We start from the raw sequence: 27,839 nt of genomic DNA, 5'->3' as shown, positions 1-27,839 counted from the left end.
ACAAACTTAATTTAACCCATAATCCTTATCTACGTTTAGCCACATGGCTCGGTACATTTCCTCAGTGAGGCATCCTGCTTCCTCTGGGTCTGGCTGGCAACTGCGTCTCCGCCTTTCCTCTTCCCAGAATTCTTCTAGTCTGGTCACCCCACCTGTACTTCCAACCTAGCTATTGGCCAATCAGCTTTTAATTAAACCAATACAAGTGACAAATCTTTACAGTTACGAGAGCATTATCCCACATCACTTTGCATATATATACATATAGACACATATGTCAAATCATCTAAATGCCAACTACCATTAATATAGACAGTAATCATTTGAGTAACAATGACACCATCCAGTCAACTTCTGTTTCAAAATATTCATGATAAAGAGTTGAAAGGGCCTCAAAAGTGTTAAGCAGCATACAGGCTTCGATGGGACATGTGGGTCTCCTCAGTGTCCATCTACAGGGCAGAGGCTGTCCCTCATGTGGCAGGCACCAAGGTGAGACACCAAGAATCACGGGGGGTGCCAAAAGGTTGGCTATCGTCTTCTAAAACTTCCTGTTGATGAAGGCCGCCCAGCCCAGGATTAGCCACGCTTTAGAGGCCCTCATCAGCCTCTTAGTACCCAGAGTCCCCCACACACTAGCCATGAGGACCGAGATCCTGAATGGCTGCTGGTAGTACAGGTATTGGAGACATGAAATTGCTGTAGGAAGGGCACAAACTGCCTGAGAAAATGTGAGTAAGCACTGAGGATCAAAGTGACAGTAGGTAACAATGTCACCCTGTCTGTCTGAAGGTGCTTGGAAAGATCTTAAATGTCCTAACACCACACACACAAAACAGGCAACTATGAAAGGTAATAGAGGGTGTTGTTAACCTGGTCATGGTAGCCATTGCCCAGCATTTCCATATCAAGTCAAGACAGTGTAACATAAATATACATGATTTATTTGTCAGTTATACATCAATAAGTCCAGTAACAGGGGGAAAAGACAGAGAGAAATGGGTAGAGGGACCACACCACACAGTTCTATCATCAATTAAGGCTTTAGGAATCTAAGAATGGACAGAGAAGCTGGTGTGCTTCCACATATGCACAAAGGGGATCCTGTATAGTGTCTGGTATATGGGAAATTCTCATTATATAAGAAAGTAAAGGATGAATAAGTAAGTATATTCGTGGAGCAGTATTATCATAGGTATACCTATGCCTAAATAGGTATGCCTAAAACTTGGCAGGTATCTATGTAATGGCAGATAAAAATGCAATCACATGTCCATGGAGAATGGTTTTTCATAAGTATATTTTCTTCATCTGACAAACTGACTTCTGTTTCACACTGCAAGGGGTGTCATTCCAGCCCCAACTAGAACGTGGATGACTTACTATAACACATTGTTCCTTGTCGTTGTTGGGCTCACCTGGGTGCCAGAACCTGAAAGGGAGGAAAGGTCATCAGGGTGTTTCCTACAGCAATGCTGGGAAAGAGAAGGCACAGTAAGCAAGTCTGAGGATGAGGCTGGAATTTGTGGAAATCAGATTCAAGTGTGTGCAAAGCAGCCATTCTCCACCACCCATATCTGACATTTCCCTGGAAAACACAGCCCACCACATTCAAAGTTCTCTTAGCTTGTCACTTAACTGTTCTCCCAGGACACATCCCAGAGGCTACTTCATCCCTAGGTCTCGGTACCTGGGGCTATCATTTCATAGGTGCTTATTTACAAGCTGAAAAGGCCTCTCCTTCTCATGTTTTAATAAAGTTTTTTTTTTCATTTTTACAACAGTATTACTTTAGAAACTGGAGAACTAGTTAAAATGTGTAGACGATCTAATAATTTCTGTCATCTAGGACAAGTAATATCCTAGATTCCTACTTTTCTTCTCTGAAAACTGAGAACAACAATACCATCACTACCTACTTCTCACAACAGAAGTCAGGATACAATATGGGAAAATACTAAGATATTAGAGTTTTAAAATAATTACATAAACACAAAACACAATATCAGTTATTATCTTGACATTAATTTTTGTTATAAAGATACAAATGAATCTCTATGTCTGCTTCCTTCAGTTGCTGGCTGAAGGTTCTATGCTGACAATTAAGACAGTCATCAATCTGATTACAGGGGAAGGCCAGTTCAGGTACCCTCTACACTATTGCTTGGGGTTATTAGCTGGGGTCATCCTTGTGGATTCCTGGAAATTTCCCTAGTGCCAGGCTTCTCGATAGACCCACAATGGCTCCCTCAATCAGGACATCTCTTTCCTTGCTCTCCCTCTCTGTCCTTCCCCTATCTCAACCAACACATTTCCTCATGGTTTTCTCCCTCCTCTCCTTCTCCCATTTCCCCTCCCTTCTCCCCCAGCTCATATTCCCAGTTTTCTCAAGAGATATAGTCTATTTCCCCTTCCTGGGGGGAGGGGATCCATATATGTCTCTCTTAGGATTTTCCTTGTTACCTAGCTTCTCTGGGGTCATATACTATAGGCTGGTTATCCTTTGCTTTATGTCTAATATCCACTTATGAATGAGTACATACTGTGTGTGTCTTTCTGGGTCTGGGTTACCTCACTCAGGATGGTTTTTTTCTAGTTCCATCAATTTGCCTGAAAATCTGGTCAGAGCTCCCAGAGTCTAGTTAAAGAGAGGAAGGAGTGATAATATGAGCAAAGGAGTCAAGACCATGATGGAGATACCCACAGAAAAAGCTGAGTGAGCTAGTAGGAGCTCACTGACTCTGGACTGGAACCTGCATAGGACCAAACTAGGCCCTCTGAATGGGTGACAGTTCTGTTGCTTGGGCAGTCTGTGTGGCCACTGCCAGAGGAAGCAGGAGGTATCTCTAATGCTTGAACTGGCGTTTTTAGAGCACATTCTCTTTGGAGGGGTACCCTACTCAGCCTAGATATAGGGGGAAGGGCTTGGTCCTGCCTCAAAACGATGTGCCAGACTTTGTTGACTGGAAGCCTTAACTCTCTCTGAGGAATGAGTGAGGGTATAGGAGGAGAAGAGGGAGTGGGAACTGAGATTGGTAAAATGAGAAAAGACTTTTAAAAAATAAATAAAAAGAAAGAAGAAGAAAAGATATGAATGAAACCTGGAGATATGGCTCACACATTAAGAGTGCTTGCTGCTTTTCCAGAAAACATGAGAGATACCTTCACCCATATTGGCGTGGTCATACCACCTGTAACCCCAGCTCCAGGTGACCCAACAACCTTTTATGGGCTCCATGGGCACCACCATACACATGGCACACACAGAGGTACACATGCACACACAAACAAAAGTAAAAATGGATCCTAGTTTCTAAAATAGAGATGAGTGCCTGAAAGTGTAACAAAACACACCTAGGTATAAGCACCTAGATTGTGTACCCTGGGTACTTATCATTCTACACTCTTCACACTCATCTCTACCTGGAGCATCAGTAACCCGTGTCTCACAGGACTCCTGTGTTGAGTACATGGGGCTAAAAGTAACTCCATCCCCAGCAGCCACACCAGGACTGAGCTGCTTTAGTTTCACAACCAACAGCTGCAACACCCTAAAGTCTCCTCATGCCACAGCACACAGGCCTCTCTAGGTAACTCTAGACTCACGTGGCACTTTCATTGTATGGTGTCTGATCAACCCATCGCCACTGCCGATGACCTGGATCCGAAAGCCCGATAAAATAAGCATCATGAACATTCAGGATCTTGGTGATGGAATCCTAAGAGGAAGGAAAGATGAAGCATTCAGCCTGGATGGAGGGCTGCTGTTTCTGTTATAGAAGTTTTATATGCTCTTTTAAAAATTATTATAACAACATAAAATTATAGGTTCGGTGTGATGCACATATGCAAATATATAATAATCAAACAGTTCATCTCTCCGACCCTTAAACAGTTTTCAAATTTTAGATTCATACACAATAATTGTACATTTTAGAGGTACTCTGTGATACTTTTTCTGGTCACACAGAGATGAGAAGACAAAGAAAGGATCAAGGACTAGAAGGGCCACTCCCACCCCCAGGAGGGCCATCGTCCCCATCTGACCAGGACACAAAGTCATCACCCATAGGCCTGATTTCCATGTCACTGGAAACAGTCTCTGCCCTGATCATAATAATTCTCATCTCAGACTCACTCCCCTCTTTTCTTCCCCAAGACCGTTCTTGAAAGTTGTACATGACAGAATTTTGCAGATGAATCACTCTCCACTTCGGATATTTCCTTTCTGATGGCTGGCTGTGACTGCTGATTCCATCCCATTTCCCTAGTCAGCTCTGCGCCCTCCTCTGTTAGGCAGTTGCTACTACAGGAAGCATTAGAGGGCTGGGATGGCACACTGGTCTTTCAGGCAGAAACATTTCATCCTTCCCTCCACCCTCAGGCCTGGCATGTCTGTTGCCATGGTTCCTTGTGGGCTGTTTAGCTCCACTGAAGCAGGAGCAAGGTGTAGAATGCCAAGGCTGAAGCTACCTTTCCGGCTGATTGATGGAAAGCCTTCTGCCACATCACCAACTCCCATGTCCGCAAAACTCCCTCTCAGTAAAATGAGGCAGACACCAGGCAGAACACAGGCGCCACTCCCTCCCACAATGCACCTGCTCTTCCTTGCTGTGGACCACCATCAGATGAGCGCCCATGCTGGAGCACTTCTCCTCACTCTCGCTCCAGTTTGCCCAGGCAGTGGGAATGAAGTAGCAGTGGGAACTAAACGGCTTCCAGTCCTTTGGGCAACAGCTCCAGACTTTGTCTATCCGGGAGGAAGGAGATGTGAGTCAATGTCATTAAGTCATTTAAAAGTTGTTGTGTGCAGAGACCACATGGGAGTTGGGACTCCCACTTCTCCAGATGTAACAAGGAGCCTCTCCCCGTCAGGTGCCAAGCAACCCCAGTTTACATCCATCTGCACTAATGGCAAGACCCCTTTGTCCTACTGGGGTGATGTCAGGAACACAGTGTAAAGGGCACTCAGACACTAAAGACATAATGTTAAATAGCCTGGGTCTCCAAAGAATTGAACTCATCACACCAAGAACCAGAAAGTTTGCTACATAAAAAGAATACATACATACATACATACATACATACATACATGTCATTAGCCAAGGCAGTAAAATTTCAGAATTAGCAGACAGATATTTTTCATTAGTGGTGATAAATGTGTGTTAAATATATTACAATAAACAATTTTATATCTGAAAATCATATTCTAAGTTTTCCAGGGTATTACATTGAATCCTGAAAGCAACAGAGATATCCGTGAACCCTCAAGGGGGAAAAACTGAAATGAAATAGAAAAATAAAGTCTCCTATAAAGATCCTAAATGCCTACAGATGAATGCAATCCCTACCAAAAAACAATTCCAAGATTTTTCATAAGATAAATAGGCAAAACAATCTCAAAAGTCAGATAGCAGCATGAAAGACCCTGGATAGTCAAAGCAACCCTGAAGGAAAAAGAATAAAGTTGGAGGTATCACCATGCCTGACTTCAGGCTACACTATAGGGTACAGTACCAGCACAAAAGGAGACACATTGATCAATAAACACAAAAGAGAACCACAGACACAAACCCACACGGCTACGGCCACCTGACTTTTCACCAAACATAAACAGTGGAGGAAGATAGGCTCTTCAACAAATTGTTCTGGGAAAACTAGTTACCAACATGCAGAAGAATGAAGCTAGATCCACAGCCATTCTGAATATAAAATGACTCTACAATGAGTCTAAATGGGTTAAACATCTTGCTGTGAGGCCTGGAATCCTGAAATTGTTAGAGGGGGAAAAAACCATAGAGAAACATTTCAAGATGTAGTCACAGGCAAAGATTCCATGAATAGGACTGCAGGCTTCTTTACAGCAAAGGATACGGCTGAGTGAAGAGATGGAGAGATGTGCTCAGAAGGGCTGGAAACCCTAGACAAGCTCAAACAGTCTTCTGCAAAAGATCTCTTGTCACAGACAGTAAAGATACTGCCTATTTAGGGCCAGATGGTATATTCCAAAGACATCTCACTTATAGATGTCAAAGACACTTTGCTTACTAGAGGCAAAGTAAGGGATAGCCTTAAGCACTCCCTTCTCGTTTCTAAATCTAAGCAATACACCTTCATACATCCACCTTCCAGCTTAGTTTACAAGAAAAACAAATTCTGTATTCAAATTTTGAAAAAAATTACACTTTTAGACACTGTAACTAAAAAAGCAACAGCATCATATATATATATGTGTGTGTGTGTGTGTGTGTGTGTATATACATATATATATATATATATATATATATATAGAGAGAGAGAGAGAGAGAGAGAGAGAGAGAGAGAATCTTGAGGGACTACAGAGAAGGCCCAGTGGTTAAGGGTGTGCACAGCTCTCACAGAGGACTGGAGTTAGTTCCCAGCGCCCACACCTGTGGCTGACAACTACATACAACTCCAGCTCCAGGAATCTGGCGCCCTCTTCTGCCTTCTTCAGGCATTGTACTCACATGCACAAATCCACACACAAGCACATGCATGTATAGGTATTTTAATTAAACAATAAAACCTTAAACACACCCCTTGAGCATAACACCCTAGAGATGCTCACATTCACACCATCAGGTTGCTTTATTCTCTCTGGAGCTCCTTTCTGTTTCTAATAAACTTCACTCAGCCCAGCATTGGCTCTCAGTCCCTGAAACTCTCCTTCATTGTCAATAGGTTGTCATACATCCCAATTATGCCTCATTGGAGACCTCTAGAACAGACTCCCTGAGCATCTGATCTGAACATGTTACCATAGCTCCCATTACTGGGGGATGGATCTACCCAAGAATTATGCTGGAAATGCAGATTCCAGGCATTACCTTTCAAGAATGAATGCTGCTTTGTACATTCCAATCCAGTATAATTCAGTTCTTTTCTGATTGCTTTTTCTTCAAGAAGCTGAGAATATTTTTTAAACAAAGCTGTAAAACAGAATAAAAACACTTCATTTTCCTGAAAGTACTAAGACTCAATTCTTTACTTTTATTGTCTTACATTCTTTGTAGAAGCAAAACCTATAAATGTTAACTACCTGAGTAGTTAGAGCCTGTCTGGGAAAGATTTCCCATCACTATAGTGTGGTGGCTGTGGTCCTAGCACTTGGAAGTTACAATGATGAAGATCAGAAGTTTCAGGTCATCCCTAACTATACAAGTTAGTGTAGTTGGTTGGTTGGTTGGTTGGTTTAGTTACTTGGTTATCTACTTAGTTTATGTCTATCCTTGGCTACACAATACCTTACCACAAAAAAGGCAATTTGCCATCAACCCACAGCCAATATAACCCCGTTATGACACAGATATCTCCAGGAAAAGGACAGGACAGATCATGACCCTGGATAGTCTTCAACATTTAAAAACTAAATTACTAAAGACTACATCTTAGGAGACAAGTTCTATTAAGTATGTGGGTATCCCAGGAAAGGTGAGGGAGAAATGAGCTAATTCCAGGTTACCTGAGCATGAAGTCATAAAGAGTCTGACACTGATCTAAAGGACCTTGTTTCCACCCTCTTCTTTCCTGTCCCTCCCTCCACCCCAGCTAGCCCTGACTCCCAGTGTCCCTACACATTCACGGTGCTCCTCACTTAAAACTAACTCACCTTTCCTCTAGAAATACAATTTTCTTTTTTCTCTGCCTCATGTCCCACTTGTTCCTTGAGTCACTAGAGTCTGGCTTTCACATCTGCTAATTTACCAAACTGTTCCTGAAATAGATATCAATGCCGCTCTTGTACACCTTCCTGTGGGACTTCTCACTTGACTTCTCTTCCTCCTTAACTGTGAGGAGACCGTGGCTCCCTCCAGCTTTGCCTGGCCCTGTTGATGCTATTTCCTGAGCTCCTTCCTGCATGTTTCCTTCTCCACCCACCTCTCTTACAATGAAATATTGCACCCAGTTCCATCTATAACCCCTTTTTCTCCAAATTCCTCTTGCTTAGTGATATTGTATTTCCCTGGGTTGTTGGGGTGGGGGTGGGAACTAAGCATTGTTGTTTTGTTTTTGTAGTCTTGTTGTTGTTGTTGTTGTTATCTGTTGCCTATAAGCAAAGGTCTTCTAAAATGCACACCTCTTTCCTAAAACATGTTAATGTCATTCGAATAGAATCTGTGCATCTGAGATTCAGGTGAACATAAACAAAACTTCGATCATCGTATTCCACCCAAACCTGTTCCTTACCTTCTTGTCTTGTAATAACTTCATGACTTCTGACTTCATGAAGTCAGAATATTAAACCAGGCCTCACTCCTATGTGTTTCCCTAATCCTCAGCCATAAATATTAATCAAAACTTCACCTCCTTTCCATCAAGTTTCTCTCCCCTCCTGTAATCATCAGCACTTGGATCAAACCCCAAGTACTGATCAAATAGGTTCTGAATCAGCTTCCTAATTTTCACCTGTTTTCCTTCCCAAACCTCTGTGAGAGCACACTTCTCTAAGTCACTTTTAATTTAGTATGTTTTGCTTCTGATTCTTCATTGAATCCTCATGATTGTGGCACATTGAAAAACCAGACACACTTTTTAACCTTCCTGATATGAATATCCCTACTCAAGAAACAAGGTCTACTTCTACATTACCTCATCTGAGCTGCCTTTAAGACTTTCTTTGGCCACTAAAATACACAAAAGCAAATGTATGTTTGCTCCATGTTGAGCTTGGCTTCCTGCCACATCTTGCCTGGAAGTTTGCAATTGGCATGGGAAGTTGAGCTGAGAAGGAGTAAGTTCACCTAGGACGGAGGGAATCTTCCAAGAGAACCCAGTCTCAGTAAAGCTACCAAGCAAGATTTAAATAAAAAGCTCAACTAACCTACTAAGTCTACTAAATAAAATAACATTTAGAGGGACACCCATGTAATATGGGATGTACTACTTTATGATATGAGTCTAGTTTTGTATGTCCTCTACAATTTCACATAGCAATATACATTAAAGTAATGCATCACTATATTAGCCCATATTTTTCATGATCCCTCATGTCTACAACACTGAAGTCACACACAGGTCTAGATGTCATCTGCTCCAAGCTTTTCTGAGCTCCCTGTGTTTACTTCTTCCTTCCCATCTGCATAGCATTTCCCATGCAATTTCTTAAGCACTAACTCACTTGACTGTTGTCTAAATTTCTCGACACTGGGGATGGTAGCACTTTCTGGACTCTCTGATATGCTGCCTAATATATAGGAAATGAATATCATTAATTATTGAATGAATGAATATAATACCTACAAAAAATATAATTTCTGCTTTTTAATTTTTCATAAATTGATAGCCATTTACAGAGAAATCCACTATTTTCTGAACTAGCTTTCAGGTCTCATACAATCTGAAACAAAAAGTAAATGGTTAGAAGGAAATTCACTTGAGCTCTGTCCCTGGAATATCTCTGGCCATATCTTCTCATCACCCTGCTCAGTCCAAATATAAGTATCTACACATCCAATGGGGCTGGCTTCTAGACGCTGCTGAGGAAACACAGACCCGTCCTCAGTACTGGAGTCTAACACACAAGCCCAGGGTTTCACTCTGTCACACCAACAAACACACCTGTTTCTCCAGGGAGAAGGAATGACTTTACAGAAGAGTTGTTCTGAGACAGAGCAAAATTCCCAGCGTCATCTGCCTCCCCAGGGAAAGCATCTGTCTAATGGGTCCCTTTCCTCCCCTTAGTTTACTTGTCCCACGGGCATACTTACTGATCACAGCAGTGGAGAATAAGATTGTCAACAGCAGGAAATATATTGTGGATGAGGTGAGGAGGACCCTGAAGAATCCATGACAGCTTTCATGAGATGTGGTCTTCTTTTGAGGATCTGAAAAATGAAACAAATTCATGTCTTCAGTTCTGTTCCTTTTTCCTCATCTTCCTCCCTCTCCTCTCTTTTTGTGCATGATAAACACTAATAACATGATGTTTGAAATAATAGGAAAATGCAAATAGGAAAAAAATCATGTTAATTATAAAAGCATTACAGTAAGTGTAAAATCACCCATTCCTGACATTGAGAATGATTGTTGTCAGTATTCTGGTATGTATCGTTCCAACAAGTTTAATTTTATTTTCCACAACTGATTTCCACATCATAAATATTGATTCCTGACTATCATTTTTTGACATGATTTTTTCCTTTATGATTTTTTTTTATTTTTGATACAGAGTCTTGCTACAGACCTTGAATTCATTGTGTAATCCAAGGTGACCTCAAACCCACAACAATCCCTCCCATCTTGTCTCAGCCTCCTGAATTTAGTGATTACAAACATGTGCCTGAACATCTGGATGAACATTTTTTATACCATCATGTCTTCTTTATCATTTTTATAATGATTGCATAGTACTCCATTATGGACTTTTAAAGTCTTCCAGCTTGCTTCTAACTTCAAAGTATTCACAGTCAATAAGTTACATTTTATGATAAAGTCACCACTTCTGAAAGAGTTACAATACTTTCCAACCTCTTGTGAGGTCCAAGGTTCTGTCCTCATCACTGGAGGGAGATGAGTGAAAAAGGCTACTCAACACTTAGATGCCAAACAGGCTACAACATGTTACAAAATAGAGAAGGGGAAATCACTAAACCATAATTTAATTTTTGAAGCAATTTGTTATACATATTTATGTGTTTTTACACATAAGATACAATAACATTGATGGTGTGATTTTCTCAAGATGGTAAAAGTAAAGACAACACCTTCTCTTTTCCATTGTACAGTCCCACAACCTTTCACATCTGTCTAAAGGCAGAACACTTGGTTAAGACTCCAGTGACCCAGAAACACAGCCAGCAACTAAGATTATCTGTCTTCGTCCTTCATCACTAGCTAGGAGCATCAGAAAATGCTTTCTTACCTGGAGGAGGGTCTGCTTTGATGTCTGAGGAATCAAATTTGTTTTTGAGGTTCGTGTTAATATAAATGTTTTCTGAATACATGTTGAGAAGAAATCTTCCCCTGCTCTCAGAAGATGTGTGCCATCCCTTCTTTAAAACAGGTCCTGAACAAAAGTGGGAGCAAATTATCCTGATACAGCTAGGGATGAGGGGCAGTAACAGCTTCCCTGAGCATGTAGCTTGAGGTCCAATCCCCTGCCCTACAAAGGGAGAACACAGACAGAGAATACACGCAGGACAATTATACAATCATAGCAATACCAAGAACTCAGACGGGGAGAGAAGAAAACAGGAAGGAATGGAAAAGAGGAACCAGGCCATTAGAGAAGTCAAACTCCTCACAGAGTTGAGATTCTGACACGTGGTCTAAGACAACCTCTACAATGAAGCCTCCTTTTCCCATCTTGTGCTGTGATTTCTACTCCTGAGCCCTAAAGAGCTGCCACTTAGCCTCCCTGAAGTGTTAACTTGGAAGAAGTGAGGGCATAAACGAAAAAAATGCAGCATAAACAGCAAAAGAAACAATTAGCAGGGTGAAGAGACAGCCTACAGAATTGGGGGGGGGGAATCTTTTTCAACAGGGCTCATGAACTGATCAGAGAGTTCTCAAAGGAAGAAATATAGATGGCCAATGATACCTTAAAATGTGTTCAAAATATTTACCCATAAGGGAAATAAAAATTTAAATATTTTTGAGACTCCAACTTGTACCAGTCAAAATGAAGGGGAGACATACGAATCCCTGGAAGAATCTTCGGCATATACCCCCAAAGGATGCTCAATCATACCGCGAGGACACTTGCTCAACTATGTTTATAGCAGCATTATTTTATAAAAGCTAGAACCTGGAAACAACCTAGAGACAGGGTTTCTCCCATGATAGGATCTGGTATGACTTGGGCTTGTGTGCTGTGTAATAACCACTGTGAGTCCATATATTCATCACTTTGGCTATTAAAAACTCCTGTTCCTTCTTCCACAGTGTTCCCAGAGCTCTGTAGGGAAAGGAGTTGTGGTATGGATGCCCCATTTAGGGGTGAACATTCTGCTTAATGTCTGGACCTTCGCCAGTTGTGGCTCTCTGTGTTAATCATCATCTGTAGCAAACTGAAGCTTCTCAGGAGAGGTATTGAGAGATGCATTGATCTTAGGGCTTAATGATGAGTTTCAAGAGTCAGTATACTATGTCCCTCTAGCTAAATAACAGTAATAAATTCTCCCCTGTGGCCTGTGATATGTCTAGCCATAGGTTCTTAGCCCAATAATGGTGCCAGGGATGTGTTTCATCTTATAGCGCAAAACTTAAATCTAATGAGAACATCATTGTTGCTCCCGTGATGTACCAGCCACTATTGCACCCGTGACACTGCCTTTCCAGGTTAATCATAACTGTAGCTCCCAGGATTCATAGCCAGGGAGTATGCGGGAAATGAGCTCAGAGTGTATTGTATAGGTATATGAAAATGTCCTATGTAATTATACCACATGCAACGAATAATACAAGAGACTTTTTAAAAATAATACAGTAAATTAAAACTAAAAAGAGCATTCTGAAGAGTAATCAAGAATGATAGCAATAGCCTATACTGTTTGGAAGTCTATGAGACCTACAAGTACAAAACAAGTAATAAATTCCTGGCTCTGGGTTTTTATTTGCTAGCCTCCGTTTGGTAGGGACATTGTTGCCATATTACAGGATAACTCCATTTTAACGTGTGTGTGTGTGTGTGTGTGTGTGTGTGTGTGTGTGTGTTTTAGAAATCCTATATGGCAATATGTTTTCATATGACTTTTTCAAAAGGTCTTTAATATTATTTATCCATCCTAAATTACTCTATCCTCCTCTCCCTTAACCAATATAACTCTTCCTGTTTCATTATTCTCTTTTAACTCTTTATATCACTGCAGTCTATTGCTCATCCTTTTAGAGGCCTCTTCCTCGTCCCTTGGGAATTTCCTGACCTCTATGCGTGTAACAAATAAAACATATCTAAGATTCGAAGCTAACACCCACAACTGAAGAAAAATGCACATTTGTCTTTCTGGGTCTGGATTACCTCATTCATAATGACTGTTTCCAGTTCCATTCATTCACCTGCAAATTTCATCTTTCTTAACAGTTGAATAATATTCCATTGTGTAAATATACATTTTCATTATTCATATTCCAGGCCATTGTGAACACAGAGGATCAAGTGTCTCTAGATTGGGAGGAGTCCTTTGGGTAAATGCCCAAGAGTGGCATAGCTTGATCATGTGCTAGATATTATTTTTAGCTTTCTGAAGAACAACGATATTTACAGCCATTTCTCCAGTTTCCACTCCCACTGGCAATGGATTAGTGTTCCCCTTTTCCCACATCAAACCCAGCATGTGTTGCTGCCTTGTTTCCTTGGTTTTGTTTTCTTTTGCATTAGTCATTCTGACTGCAATGACATAAAAATCTCAAAGAACTCTTTAATTGCTTGGCTAAGGATGTTTTAAAAGTTGTTTTCTTAACTTTTTTTTTTTTTTTTTGAATTGTTCATTCCTTTCTCTTTTGGGAGGAGTGCTTTCCTTTTTCTCTTTGTGTATTCTAGATATTAACTCTGTCAGATATATAGCTGGTAGAGGATTTTTTCTCATGCCATGGACTGCCTTTGTTGTACAGATGCCTTTAGTTTCACGAGGTCCCATGTATTAATTTAATTAATTGATGGTCATAATGCTTGTACTATTGGAGTTCTGTTCAGAATGTCATTTCCTGTGCCATTGAAGTCAAGTATGCCCCCACTTTCTGCCCTATCAGACTCAGAACCCCAGGTCTTATGTTAAGATCCTTGATCCATTTGGGGTTGAGTTTTGTGCAAGATCAGTACTAAAAGTCTGGTTTTGTTCTTCTGCATATAGCTATCCAGTTTGACCAGCACCATGTGTTAAAGATGATATCTTTTCTCAAACCTGTGTTGCTGGTGTGTTTGTCAAAACCAAGGTGAGTTATTTTTAGCCTGTGTTTATGCCAGTACTATATTGCCTCTATCATTATATCTCTGTGGTATAACTGACATCTTGGGTGATGTTCCCTGCAGGTCTTTTTGTTTGTTTTGTTTTGTTTTTGTCGTTGTTATTTAAGATTGTTTTTGTTATCCTGGGTCTTCTGTATTTATAGAAGAAAGTTAATATAGCACAAGTTCTAATAGGTCTTAATAATAAGCCTGGAGTCATATATTAAGGGCTGAAAGCTGAAAGGTCAGGAAAGCAGGGCTGCTAGCCACTAGAGCTCTGTGAAATCCTCAGACTGAAGAGGGGCCGAGTTCTTGTCTTCTCCCCTCTCCACCCAGCCATCTCACTTCCTGTTTGTCTGTACAGACCTCCAGACCTCTATGGTTAACTCTGATCTTCAGGCAAGCTTTATTTGTCAGAATATAAACAAGATTTCACCACATTTCCCCATTTTGTCTAAAAATAAAAAAGGTTATAACTAATATAAGAAAAACTATATACAGTAAGTACAATAACTATGGATAATATATACAGGCAATAAATACATCAACATTCTCTAGTCCATTAACAATTGACAAACTGAGAGAAAATACTCTGTATCTGTCCTATCATGGTGAGTCCAAAACGTTGTACCTAATTTACTTTCTATCCTAACTTGCATTACCAAAACTCTTTTTATGTCTCTAAACCTTAAACATGATACATTTCTCCAGTGAATTTCTTTTCTGAATCTGATAACAAAGAAAACTAAAACTAGAAAGTCTTCAACTCCATCAGAGACCAGAGAAGGAAATGATATTGTTGCCTGAGTAAGCAATATGCAAGAAAGTGACTTCCAAAAAAAAAAGTGAGAAATGACAGACAGAAACAGCTGCCTGCCTGTACAGTCCCCCAAGGTTCCTCTGCAATATTGAGGCATCCACCTTTGGCCTACAGGCCTAGCATATCTCAAAGACTTTTCGGTGAAGCAGAAAACTTGAAACTGTCCCACCTGTATTGTCCGTTATTTTTCTCTGTTTCCTACAGCTTGCCTTACAGACTCTTCCATGAAGCAGGAACCCTGAAGGACAGTCCCATCTTGTTTTGGCAAGTTCAGCAGTCACTTTTCTGTGTGCCATGCTTGTTCAGATTATATAACATATTATCACGCAGTCCAGGCAAAAGCAGCTTCTTGCCCAAATGGCTAGTCTTGCCACATTGAAAGCAAACTCCATAAGGAGGTTCTTCCATGTCCATCATCTTCTTGAAGCAATTGATGCTGCCAGGAATAGACGTGATTCACTGTTGAGAAAAGTCTAAGTTCTCAAAACATTTTAAATGCCATATTCTGTAGGTCTTTGAAGTGTCTGAAGATTACCTATCCATCTGAAATATATCTCTGCATATCTAGAAAATCTAACACTATAAGCTTGACTATTATAGATGACTATTAATTTGTATTTTAACTATACAGTTTTAAATGAGCTCTATAAACATAAAAACCTTAAACAAGAGTAGAAATATATAGTATGACAGTCATGTAGACAAAAGAAAAGGTTTTCCTTCTGTATAGAACTTAGTCTGTGGTCTGTGGTCTGGCCAAGCACACTCTGGTACAGACAATGAATCAATATTTTGCCTATGGAAATGTGAACAAGGCAACAAAATTTCCAAAACCTAGGTTCTTTAACTTGTATCCTGTCTCCACTCCCCAATGGGCATGGTCAGTGCAACAGGTATGGGTGGGGTGGACATCTCACTACAATTCTGCTTTTAGTCTAAATAAAAGATTTAGGCCTGAAACAAAACTATATACAAGGATAGTAAATATCAAGTATACTCTAGGAAAAGGAAAATTAAGAACATGCAAACATAACACCTACATATCCAATTCTATAGAAATTACTATAAAGTTGTCCTAAGCTGGAAAGTTTAAGTCTTGTACCTAATATTTCTATCTAGGGAGAGAGAACAATAATTGTGACAGTCTAATCTTCAACCTCATCAAAGGCCTGAGAAGGAAGATAACAATAGTAGAGTGGGCAGGAAGTGCAGGCGAGCAGCTTCCAAAAGGTGTGGTGAAGACAGAAACAGCAGGCTACCTGGACAGTCACCTAAAGTCTCTCAGCAACATCAGGCAACCAGTTTTGGCTAAAGTCTAGAGTATCTGACAGACCACTACAGAAGCAGGGAGGTAGAAAGGCTATCTTACCCTGACTTGGCAAGTTTTAGCAATCTTCTATGTTTGTCTCCTGCAAGCACAGCAGGACAGTGTGTCCAAAGTCAGTGGTCGAGGTGGGGGCAGTTCTTTGCCCAAGAGACCATTAGCTGGGTGAGGATGGACTCCAGAAGGAGTGACATTAGTGCCCAATATATTCTTGGGAAATGCTTGATGCTATCAGGAGCAATAGTGTCTCATATCAACAGAGTACTAATATTAAAACATTTAAATATCATGTTCTGCAGATCTATGAAGTGTTTGAAGATCTAATATCTATAACTGACTAATCTCATAGGTATAAGCAACATGGGTGAAGATAATCTGTAATACTCAGGAACCTAGCTATACGAATGGTTGAAACTTCCCTAAGTAATTAGCAAGGACAATGATTTTAGCAATATAACTATATACATATATATATATATATACATATATGTATATGCTATGAGCAGCTTTCCTGCCATCCTGGTCCCAGAGCCACGTCAGCCCCAAATAACACACAGAGACACTGTATTAGATATAAAGCTGTTGGCCTGTACTAGTGTTTCTTATTGGCTAGCTCTGTCTTAAATATTAACCCATTTCTATTAATCTGTTTCCATGTGGTCTTATCTTACCGGAGAGAGGGTCTGGACTGCTTCTCTCTCAAGTCTCTACATCTTGAATTTTTCTACTACATCTCCTTGTCTCCTAGTCCTGCCTATCTTGCTTTCCTATTGGCCAACAAGGTTTTATTTATTAACAAATAAGAGAATCATATTTACAGAATGACATCTCCCATCATATACATGTAAATCTCTAAAACAGAGGTAGAATTGAAATGTCTTCACCAGAGGTAGAACTGTATAGTGCAACATGATAAAAATATTCTAAATTGTATCAATATACAAAATGTCTTGAACATATGTAAAAGTATACATACATAGAATATGATAAGGATATTGTGCATAAAACGTCATAAACAGAAAGATCTTACACAATATGACAAGACATAATATACAAATTATCTAAGAAAGGAACAGAAACTTGATTTTACATAAGTTACAACACATAAGAATCTATAACAATGTAAGTTGTATATAACTATAATTACTAAGATAATTCACAAGAAGATAAGTTAATCTACCCATATCCCATCTAAACCACACCCTTTCCAACCAGACCCAATATTTATCTAAAAGAGATACCCGAGTCTGAGCATCACCTTCTATACCCAACCCATTTTCACATTCACCCTGTTAACCCATGAGCAGGGGATATCTTTCCACCTTCTGGTATCTCTCTCAACTTCTGTCTTTCATGTCTGACTTTTTAAAATTTTTAAATAGACTTTAAATAACTTTTTTTTTAATCCAAAACAATTCGATCATGGCTGGTGTGAGTGCATGGATGATTCAGTCATAAGGAGAAAAGGAGGAAGTGGTTATAGGACATTATCATGTTTTCCAGTCTCTTCCTCAGGGAGGAAGAGATGCAAGCTGAAAGACTGAGTCATCTGGCTGTGCAGAGAAAATGTTCTCCTCAGCGGCACCAGCAAAGCAGCTTAAGCTTCTTTTGCTTTTCCTCATCTGTGTGAGCCCTGCCTGTGCTGTGTGCCCTTGCCCACTGGCAACGCTGTGGCCACTGTCTGCTTCCTTCCAGCCTTCTGTCCTAAGTTTCTAGAGTATGATAGCACACCTCCCTATAAAGAGTGATGGGCAGGTAGAACAAACTCCAACACAAGAACAGCTTGGTTAAAATATAATACCAAACAGAACAAAGTGAGTGGTAAGGAGGAATGGAAGCCCCAAGAGATGGGCAGAATGGTGGGTAGGTTCAAGACCAGTGTGCAGGTGAACGGAAAACCCTGGAGCCTTTCCAGGCGGTTAGATGTAAAGCCGGGTCCTCAATCCTTGAGCCCTGTGCAGGGCTTTGCAGCCTGATTTGTCCTGCTGGCTCATATGATGAATGGTGTGGAAAGACAGACACGACACAACAGGAAGAAGAACAGTTTGATATGTGGCTTTGGTTGTCCTTCCTTGCCCTTATCAGAGAGCAGTAAAACAGTAGCTATGGTGTGAGAATCGTAAACCAATCAGGATGATGTTCCTAAGCTCGCAGGGCTCACAGACCCATTTCAGGTTCCAATGTAAGCTCTGGACTCACTGATGGATGTTCTTTCATAAATATTTCAAAACAAAAATTATAAATAGTACTTTTTTAACATTTTAACTCCTTAATATAAACAGTATGAGCTGGTCTTGCCTCCCCCAAAAAGCATCTCTTTATTTATTTATTTATTTATTTATTTAAAACCCTTTGAGGAAAAAAACAATCATTTGATCTCAAGTAACCTCACTAATTGCTATCATCTTTGCCCTAAGGTTGAATTGGATCCTTACAGCCTAGACACAAAGGCCAACCAAAACTGACGGGCAGTCCCAGATCCAGCAGTTCAACTTGAATCAGCTAAGCTTGTGAAAATGGATTCAGGTGGCTGAACAGTGCTGGAGTTCTCTGCTGTCTTGGGAAGCAGAAGTCACTCCATTCTGATAAAAGATTAAGAGGCCATCAGACTCTTCATGCAATAGTTCACAGTTAACGAATGCAACCACAATTTGAAGATATATATTTATATATCCCAAAGAAATAGTAAGTGCATGGAACTCAAAATACATGGAGTTGATTTTTTTTTTAGATTTGCAATTTGAAGTAAAGTATGTTCAATGTGCCATAAAAATCAATATTGAGAATTTCTATGAAGAACCAGAAAGTTTTAAAGAACAAATGGTGAAAGTTAGGGTTTGGAGAATGCAGCGTCTGCTAATTAAGTACTCGGCAGCTGGGTATTGGGACGCATCTGCTAAGTGTGGTGAAGCCAGGGCTGGCAGGCCTTGCAAAGACTAGGATCTGAAGGGGGCACGGGGTGGGGCTGTACTTTGAGCACCGCAGCAGCAGATGGAAGGCACTAGATCCGACTCAATGCTCAGACCTACTCCAGCCCGGAAAGGCTGTCGGGCCGCCTGATCCTGCAAGCCCTGAGCTGGGTGCAGAGGGCCAGCTGGGTGAGGGGCAATGTACACAGTCTCTGAAGCTGCTACAGGTGTAAGCGAGAGCAGGTACACACTGGCTGCAGGAGCCAGGCCTGCCCACAGGTAAGTGCTTCAGGCACGCAGGAGCTGGCGTCCTCCTCTGCTCAGCTGCTGCCCATTAATACAGCTCCCCGTGTTGTGGTGAACCCCAACCATAAAATTACTTTCGTTGATAATTCCTAACTGTAATTTTGCTACTGTTATGAATCGAAATGTAAATATCTGCGTTTTCCAATGGTCTTAAGCGACCCTTGTGAAAGGGTCATTTGACCCTCCCAGGGATTGTGACCTACAATGAGAAACCATGTACTACACAGACCAGAAGATCTGAGTTCCGCGGAGGGAGGGGAGACGGGGGGGGGCGGGCGGGGTGGCCATGGCTTTCTCCACCTGGTTCCCCACTCTCCCTGCTCCCACAGGACTTTGTTTGGTGTCATCCAGGACAGAGGCTCTGGTATGGTGGCAGCCTCACGCTCTATCTTCCCCCAGTGGCCTTCCTGAGGTGCTGGGGAGCTGGAAAAGAAGCCCCAGCTCCAGGAGCTGGCAGTGCTACTGGGGTCTTCCCTCCTCCTCACTACGTTGGCATTGGATACAAAGGAGGTCGCCCACTTTCCCATCTCCTTGTGCAACGCTGCTCATTTGGCCTGTGGTCTGAACAGCTTTCGCTTGCGGGATTCTCTTTCAGGCATCAAGTCAAACTCAGGCTATGCAAAAAAAACAAAGTCAAGTTCCAGTATCTGACCCCTGACTCTCACAGGAGGCTTGGAAATACTGGTTATTCTACAAAATGTGCAAATTAGCTGCCGAGGAAGGTCGCTAGGGTTGCAGAGGCCTCCCCAAAGCACAGCAGTTCAACTGTTCGGATACCAGTGCACAAGTAATAACAGTGAGTCTGGGTAAACATGTCTTGGAAGTTGAGTAACAGTAAAGGAAAGCATGGCCCAGCCCCTCCCACAGATTTTTCCAGAGAAGTGGGCCTAGGAGCTTAGACATTCTCTAACGCCACTGTCCTAGCCTCCCTTTGGAGGCTTTGTCCTTTACCCTGGGTTTGTTCTAGCAAGTGTCAGAGCAAAAACAAGACATCATCTGCAGTTAAACACAAGCTCGGATCATTTCAGCCCGGTGTAGCAACTGCCCACCCCCCCCCACCCGTCACATACACACTGAAAACAGCTTCTGCCTGGAGGCACCTGCTCCAGATGACAGAAGACTGGCCTACTGGGGTGGCTCAGGGAATGGCAGGAGACTGGGCTACTGAGGTGACTCAGGTGGCTAGGATCCTCCTGGCTCCTGAGTCTTTGCCTCTGAGAATACAAACAGCCCTCTTGGTCCAGAGGGAAACTTCCCTGCCCTGGCATTGTGGGGATTGTCTGGGATAGGCTGGATTAAAACAGTTCACTGTTGCTCCAGTGTGGCTTAAATTACAAACCACAGATTGCTTTTCTCCTGCCACCTCTGCTCCATGTTCGGGAACAAAAGTGACACTTGTTTCCTGATTACAGACCTATTCATTGATCTGCCCAGGGCTCACCTGGGCAGATTTTAGTTTAGTATCACTCTGTAAGCACAGCCCTTATTTAATTTTTTGACTTGTCTGTTTATTTAAAGGTGCTCAAGAAAATTAAAGAGGCACAGGAAACACAAAGCAGAGGGAAGCCATTCAGCCCTGAGTACCAGGTGATGCTACAGTTCAAGAGCACTGCACTGTGCCATCAGAGGTACCTAGTGAAATGAAATTTTCTTCTTCCTCCTTCCCACCTCTGCTGTAAAAATACTTTAATAAACACATCCCTCCCCCCAGAAGTCAGGCAATGATGGCCCACACTTTTAATCCCAGACCTTGGGAGTCAGATCTCTGAGTTCAAGACTAGCTAGGTCTGCAGAGTGAGTTCCGGGACAGCCAGAACTACACAGAGAAACCACATCAGGGGGGAAAAAGTCTCCCCCGGAATTATTATGTAAATTGTTCTCTGGGAAGTGAACTTGTAAATCTTACAACACATGAAACTGAAAGCTGCATAAAAATAACTTGAGATTTGGATATGGTCAGGAAATAGGCAGCTAATGAAAGGCTCAGTGGCAGGAACTCTTGAGGTCACGTTGTGATCGCCATGTGTACATCCCGCTTGTGTGTGGAATCTTCACAAGTAAATCTCACAGGAAAAAAGTACAGTAGCAATTTCAAGGACCTGGGTGTTGGGAGAAATGGGCGATGGTGGCACACTGAACATTTCAGATCAAAGAGAAGTTCTGGAGATCCCGTGAGCATCACGGTGACAACAGTCAATAATATTACAGCGTGATATAAATTTGTTCAGGAAGACCTAAAGTGTTCTTACTACACAAACATAATAAATGTAACATGAAAAATAAAACACCCAGACACTGATATTGGAGTTCAAGCTTCAAGCTAAATATCAGAAAAGCAAAGCAGCCGGCCACTAGCTCTCTAGCTCAGGCTGAAAGGGCCAAGTCTCAAACTGCTACCTCTCCTCAGTGCATCTGGGGAATGAATGCCTCTCTGGGGCCTTGCTTCTGTCTTCTATACTTCCCTAATGTTGGGATTAAAGATGTGAGCTATAATTCTCTTTTAGACTGATTCACTCTTGTGAAGATCTCAGTGGCCTTAGACTTACAGAGATCCAGCTACCTCTTAATCCTGAGTCCTAGGATTAAAGGTGTGTACCACCGACTCCTATCTTCTGGCTGCTAAGATTAAAGGCATGTGCCGGGCCTCTATGGCCTGTGGCTGACTTTGCTTTCTGAATCCCCAGGAAAGCTTTAATAAATCATAACCAATATCTCACCACAAATAAATGGCCACTGTCTTTAGTAAGGGATGTGTTAATTAACCTGTAATCATTTCCTAGTATATAGGTACAACAGATCATCACATCTGGTATCTTAAGTATACAAAAGTTTATTGTCAATTATACATCAACGAAGCCAAAGAGAAAGACAGCCATCAAATAGGGGACAGAACACATCATCCCATCAGTGAGTAAAATCTTATCAGACAGACAGACCTTAGCAGAGAGACACATGTGCTTTCTGTGTGTGCACAAAGGGGTCTCTAACGTGAGGGCTGATGTGGAGAAAATGCTTTTTCATGAAAGAGAAAATGAATGAATAAGTACAGATGTGAGCCAGTGTTCTCATAAATGGAAGAATCTGTGACCCAGCTCCCTAAAATTCTGCAGACATTGAGAATTTACTAGGAGTCTGGTACAGCATCAAAAGCCTTTAATTCCAGCACTCTGGAAGGAAAGGCAGGAGGATCTCTGTGAGCATGAGACCAGCCTGGTCTGCATAGTGACTTCTAGGATGCCCAAAGCTACACAGTGAGACACCGTGAAGAGACAGAGACACACACACACACACACAGAGAGAGAGAGAGAGAGAGAGAGAGAGAGAGAGAGAGCTAAAACCCTGGTTTACTGATTTCAATTCCAAGAGCCTATGTTTGATTCCTAGGGCCAAATAAGGAAGTGCTCAAGCTATCTCCATAATTATGGATTCCACTCCAACCAAGTCTTGTGTCCATAGAAAATGTTTGATTCATAAGTGCTGCCGCATCATCTCACAAGCTGACCTCTGATAACCATCACAGGGATGTCCCTCCAGCCCCATCTTTAATGTTTGGGTGATAGTTTAGCACAACACAAAATTCCTGGTTGCTACTGGGTTCGTCTAAGTGAAAAGGACAAGGGCAATTCTCACAGTAATACTTTGAAAGGGGACAGAGGCAACAGGCAGTAAACTTTGTTGAAACCAAGGTTATGTGCACCCAAATTTCTCCTCCCCCCACTAGGCATGCAGTTTCTCCTCCACTTGAATCTCTGCATTTCTCCTGAAAACTGGGCCCACCACACTTAGTAGGCAGGGAAGTATCCCAAAGACTCACCTCTATTTGATCACTCCTCCATCCTTTCTCAGGCTTTCTTATCCTATGAGAATATTTCACTATGGGCCTACAGTTTTATCCTTTTTTAAGTAACATTCTTCTTTATTCTTGGAGACCTTAATAAAACAAATTTTGGTCAGAAGCTAGAAAAATAATAAGTGAAACAATGGCTTTTGAAAATGCTAGCGCCCAATGCAAAAGAATAACTAGAACTTTAAAAGCAAGGACAGAACTTTTGGAGGATTGGATCCAAGATACAATTAATATTGAAGCTCATGACCATGATGATGATACATGGATAGCAGAGGTGATTTCAAGAGGTTTAAAGAAAAATCAAATTGTCAAATGTTTTAATTGTGGCAAACAGTTCACCTAAAAAGGGATCGTAAGCAGAGCATTTCTAGAAACAATACTTTTTATAAGTATAATTCAAACAGAATGCACCTCCATTCTGGATTATGCAAAAGGTATATCAAAGGCAGGCATTGGACTAAAACATGTAGGTCAGCAAGAGATTATCAAGGCAATGCTTTGCCATCAGGAAACTCCATGAATGGCCTCTTGAAGGCCCTTAGGTCAGTCCTTTCCTATCACTGTGGAAATTACTTTCCAGAGCAAAGAGCTCAATATCTATTGTAGGAAATCATGCTGCTCTGGATGATAGAAGAGCTATAAAAGAGAAAACAAAAAAAAAGTAAAAATCGCAAACTTCTATAAATGAGCAGAGACCAAAATTAAAATTACAAATAAATTGAAGGTCAAGTAGGCACAGGTGAAGACATAACAATTATATATCCCAAGAATCTTGGCATTCAAATTGGCCTCTTTAGGAAGTAAATGTTCAACTTTTAGGGATTGGAACTTTATCTCAGATAAAAACAGAGCACAAAATGGTTCGAATGTATAGGGCCAGAAGGACAGAGAGGAATATTAAAGCCATATGTTGCTAATATTGTAATGAATTTGTGGAGATGTGATTTATTACAGCAATGGAATACTCAGAAAAACATTCCACAAATATTAAAAACAAACCATAATTAACATATGGTTCTGGAAAATTTATTGGTAAAAGAAAAATCACCAACCATTCAGATAGTACAAGAACACAGCAGTTGCTAATCTTTCAAAGGCACCAACAGCCCTACCTTTAAAATGACTATCAGACAAACCTGTATGGGTTGCGCAATGGCCTCTAACGACAGAGAAACTGCTGGCTTTAGAAGAGCTGGTTCAGGAACAACTAAATGCTCAGCATTTTGAGGAATCAACCATCCCTTGGAATTTTCCTGTATTTGTTATTAAAGAGAAATCTGGAAAATGGAGAATGGTAACAAATCTAAGAGCTATTAATAAGGTGATTCAACCAATGGGCTCTTTACATTCTGGTATTCCTTTACCTTCTCTGTTTCCTAAAGGATGGCCTCTCACACTTACTGATTTAAAAGATTTTTTTAATATACCATTACAAGAAAGGGACAAAGAAAAGTTTGCATTCACAGTGACTACTTACAGTAATTCTCAGCCTGCTAAGAAATATCAATGGAAGATTGCCCCATGAGGACTGTTAAATAGCCCCACCCTGTGCCAATATTGAAAACAATATGTAAGCAATTTCCTCAATCTATAGTTTACCATTACATGGACGACTTTTATTATCTGATTCAAATGTAGATACTTTAGAAAGAATCAAAAAAGTAAAGAAAATTTAGCCTTGTTGGGGATTACAAATTGCTCCTGAAAAAAATACAAAGAGATTCTATTAATTACTTAAGGTATAAAATAGGTTTACAAATTTAGACCCTAAAAGGTGCAAATTGGGAAAGATCATTTTCAGACTCTTATTGGCTTTCAAAGATTGCTAGGAGACATTTCCCATCTATGGCACATTATTGGAATAAAACCTGCTCAACTGATTAATTTAAACAAAACCTTAGATGGTGGCAAGGACTTAAATAGTCCCAGGCAATTAACAGCTGAAGCTGATAGAGAGTTGGTGTTAGTGGAAAACAAATTCTAGATTGTGCATGTGGATTGTGTGGATCCAAAGCTTAACTGCATTCTATCCCTATCACTTTCCCCTACAGGAATCTTAATTCAGAGGAAAATATTATCCATAGAATGGATCTTTTAACCACACAAACCAAGTCAAAAATTAAAACTTATGTGGGAAAGATCTCTGAGTTGATTCTAAAAAGAAAATTAAGAAAATCAGCAGCAACAGATCCATAAGAAATTATAGGATCTTTTACTAATGATGAAATTGACAAATTATGGGTAGAAAGTGAACCCTGGCAAAGAACCTGTAGTAGTTTTGGGGGAGAGATTAAAAATTACCCCCAAAAGAAAGACAATTAAACTTATAAAGAGAATTAACTAGATCCTTTATTGCATTGTACAGAAAACACCAATAACTGGAGCCCCTACATTTTATACTGGTGCAAATAAATCAGGAAAGGCAGGTTACAAACCAGAAAATTTAAATAAGGTGAATCTAAATCTGTAGTTAGATATCCATCCCTCCCGCACCTGTTAAACTGACCATACCTGTTTGGACATGGTCACAGGTGTGGACATGGCCGGGGAAGGCTACCTCTGGGATCCTGGACCCCAGTTTGCTCTAGCTTCCTGATCGGGTTTCAGAGAGCATCAAGATGGTAGGGTGGCATCCATGGAACAGGAACCTATGGCGGTCATCTGTTTCCTGTGTAAGTGCATTCTCCCCAAATAAACCTCACTTGACCTATACTGAGTCTAGTGAATTGTAGGGCCCTGAATGGATCCTCGGGGTACCTTGAGCAAGCCTTAAGCTGTTGGCCAGAACTTCTTGCCCCAGAGCTGTTATTGGTACTCTTCCTGCCCCCTGAAGTTGTCATTGGTACTCTTCCTGTTTTGCTAACACACACCTGGTGGGGAGAAGCTAAGCCTGAAAATCCTGTTATTTTCCACTCTGCTGCAAATCAGTATAAAAGCCCACTCCATCCCCTCAATAAACAGCATTTGGCATTCCGACACTGCCATTCAACAAATGACCCTCTGTCTTGTCTCTTATTTCAATCTCTAGGCCTTCACCCAATTCATGGAACAGATTATAGCACGGGTACTACAGTGAATCATAATTCCCATGCATTATAAGTCCTTATACTTCTCTCCAAAAGGCAGAATTATATGCTATTCTCATGGTGGTAATGGATCATGAAGAACTTCTCAGTATAGTTACAGATTCAAAATATGCAGTTATTTTGAGTATTGAAACCATTGAATTTATACCAGATGATAAAGAATTGACTTTATTATTTATTCAATTACAAGGCATAATCAGGAATAAGAATCATCCCATATACATAACACATATCTGATCCCATACAAACCTGCCAGGCCCTCTAGCACAATGATGAAATTGATCAGCTATTGATAGGAACTGTGCTAAACACCTCAGAATTCCATTTAAAAAACATCATTTCAATAACAAAGGTTCAAAAAAAGATTTTTCCATCACTTGGTAACAAGCCAAAGAAATTATAAGGAAATGCCCTACTTGTTGCTTATATAAGCAAACACCACTACCTGCGGGAAGTAACCTGAAGGGTACTCAAAGGAATGGAATCTAGCACATGGATGGGTTCCATTTTATAGAATTTTGAAAATTACAATATATACACCACATCATTGACACCTATTCAGGTTTTCAATGGGATGATTTGGTAATTATACATTTGCTAGAAGTCATGCCCATCATGGGTATACTTGTACAAATAAAGACAGACAATGCTCCAGCATATGTCTCTAAGAAAATGAAACAGTTTTTTGCTTATTATAATTTAAAGCATATTACAAATATACCACACAATCCTACAGGGCAAGCAGTTATAAAAAGATCAAATTTAACTCTAAAGGATATGCCAAATAAACAAAAGGGATGATATAGAACCCCAGAAATAGATTTCATAGTGCTTTATTAACTTTGAATTTTCTGAATGCTAGTAAGACAGGAACAACAACTGCAGAAAGACATTGGAGTATAGAAAAAACAGCTGAATTATTATTTGTAAAAGCCAGAACCTGGAAGCAACCTAGATGCCCCTCAACTGAAGAATGGATTGAAAAAAAATGTGGTACATTTATACAATGGAGTACATTTATACAGTGGGAAAAAAAATGGAATCTTGAAATTCACAGGCAAATGGATGAAACTAGAAGAAACCATTCTGAGTAAGGTAACCCAGTCATATAAAGATAAGCATGGTATGTACTCACTCATATATGGATATTAGACATAGAGCAAAGGATTACCAGCATATAATACACACCTCCAGAGAAGGTAGGATACAAGGAGGACCCTAAGAGAGACATACATGGTCCCCTGGAGAAGGGGAAAGGGACAAGATCTCCTGAGCAAACTGAGAGCACAGTGGGAGGGGAGAGAGTTAGGAGAAAGAGAAGGGGAGAAGAGGAGAGACATGAGGGAGCAGGAAGATTGAGTCAGGGGAAGAATAGAGGAGAGCAAAAAAAGAGATATCATAATAGAGGGAGCCATTATAGGTTTAAAGAGAAATCTGGCACCAGGGAAATATCCAGAGATATGTTAGATGAACCCAACTAACAATCTAAGCAATAGTAGACAGGCTAACTTAAATGCCCTTCCTCTATAATGAGATTGATGGCTACTAATGGAAGATGTCATTCTGTAAATATGTTTCTCTTATTGGTTAATGAATAAAGCCCTGTTGGCCAATAAGAAAGCAAGATAGGAAGGACTAGGA

At 40.7% G+C, this 27,839-nt stretch overlaps 1 protein-coding gene across 1 annotated transcript; it reads right to left on the bottom strand.

The window, feature by feature from the left end:
• Positions 1-954: 954 nt before the first annotated feature.
• On the bottom strand, positions 955-11,152 carry LOC127212928 (C-type lectin domain family 4 member A). The gene is made up of 6 exons (XM_051173128.1): positions 10,883-11,152; positions 9,729-9,845; positions 6,849-6,950; positions 4,599-4,750; positions 3,607-3,719; positions 955-1,432 (listed from the first exon to the last, which is right to left on the bottom strand). Exons 1-6 carry the CDS (start codon positions 10,962-10,964, stop codon positions 1,291-1,293), a joined length of 708 nt encoding a protein of 235 aa, XP_051029085.1. The 5' UTR covers positions 10,965-11,152; the 3' UTR covers positions 955-1,290.
• Between the last annotated feature and the right edge of the window lie 16,687 nt (positions 11,153-27,839).

The sequence above is a fragment of the Phodopus roborovskii genome, unplaced genomic scaffold (assembly GCF_943737965.1).
Source record: "Phodopus roborovskii unplaced genomic scaffold, PHOROB, whole genome shotgun sequence".
Lineage (NCBI taxonomy): Eukaryota > Metazoa > Chordata > Mammalia > Rodentia > Cricetidae > Phodopus > Phodopus roborovskii.
The sequence above is the reverse complement of the archived record's forward strand: the minus strand, read 5'-3'. Positions and strand labels throughout refer to the sequence as shown.

Bases quoted from the DNA above. Each gene is read 5' to 3' on its own strand.
- LOC127212928 (XM_051173128.1), bottom strand. From the start codon at position 10,964: ATGTATTCAGAAAACATTTATATTAACACGAACCTCAAAAACAAATTT. The intron at 9,846-10,882 runs GTAAGAAAGCAT...TTCATTTTTCAG, and splicing joins CAAAGCAGACCCTCCTCCAG to ATCCTCAAAAGAAGACCACA. The intron at 3,720-4,598 runs GTGCATTGTGGG...CCTTCCTCTTAG, and splicing joins TCCACAGCAAGGAAGAGCAG to GATTCCATCACCAAGATCCT.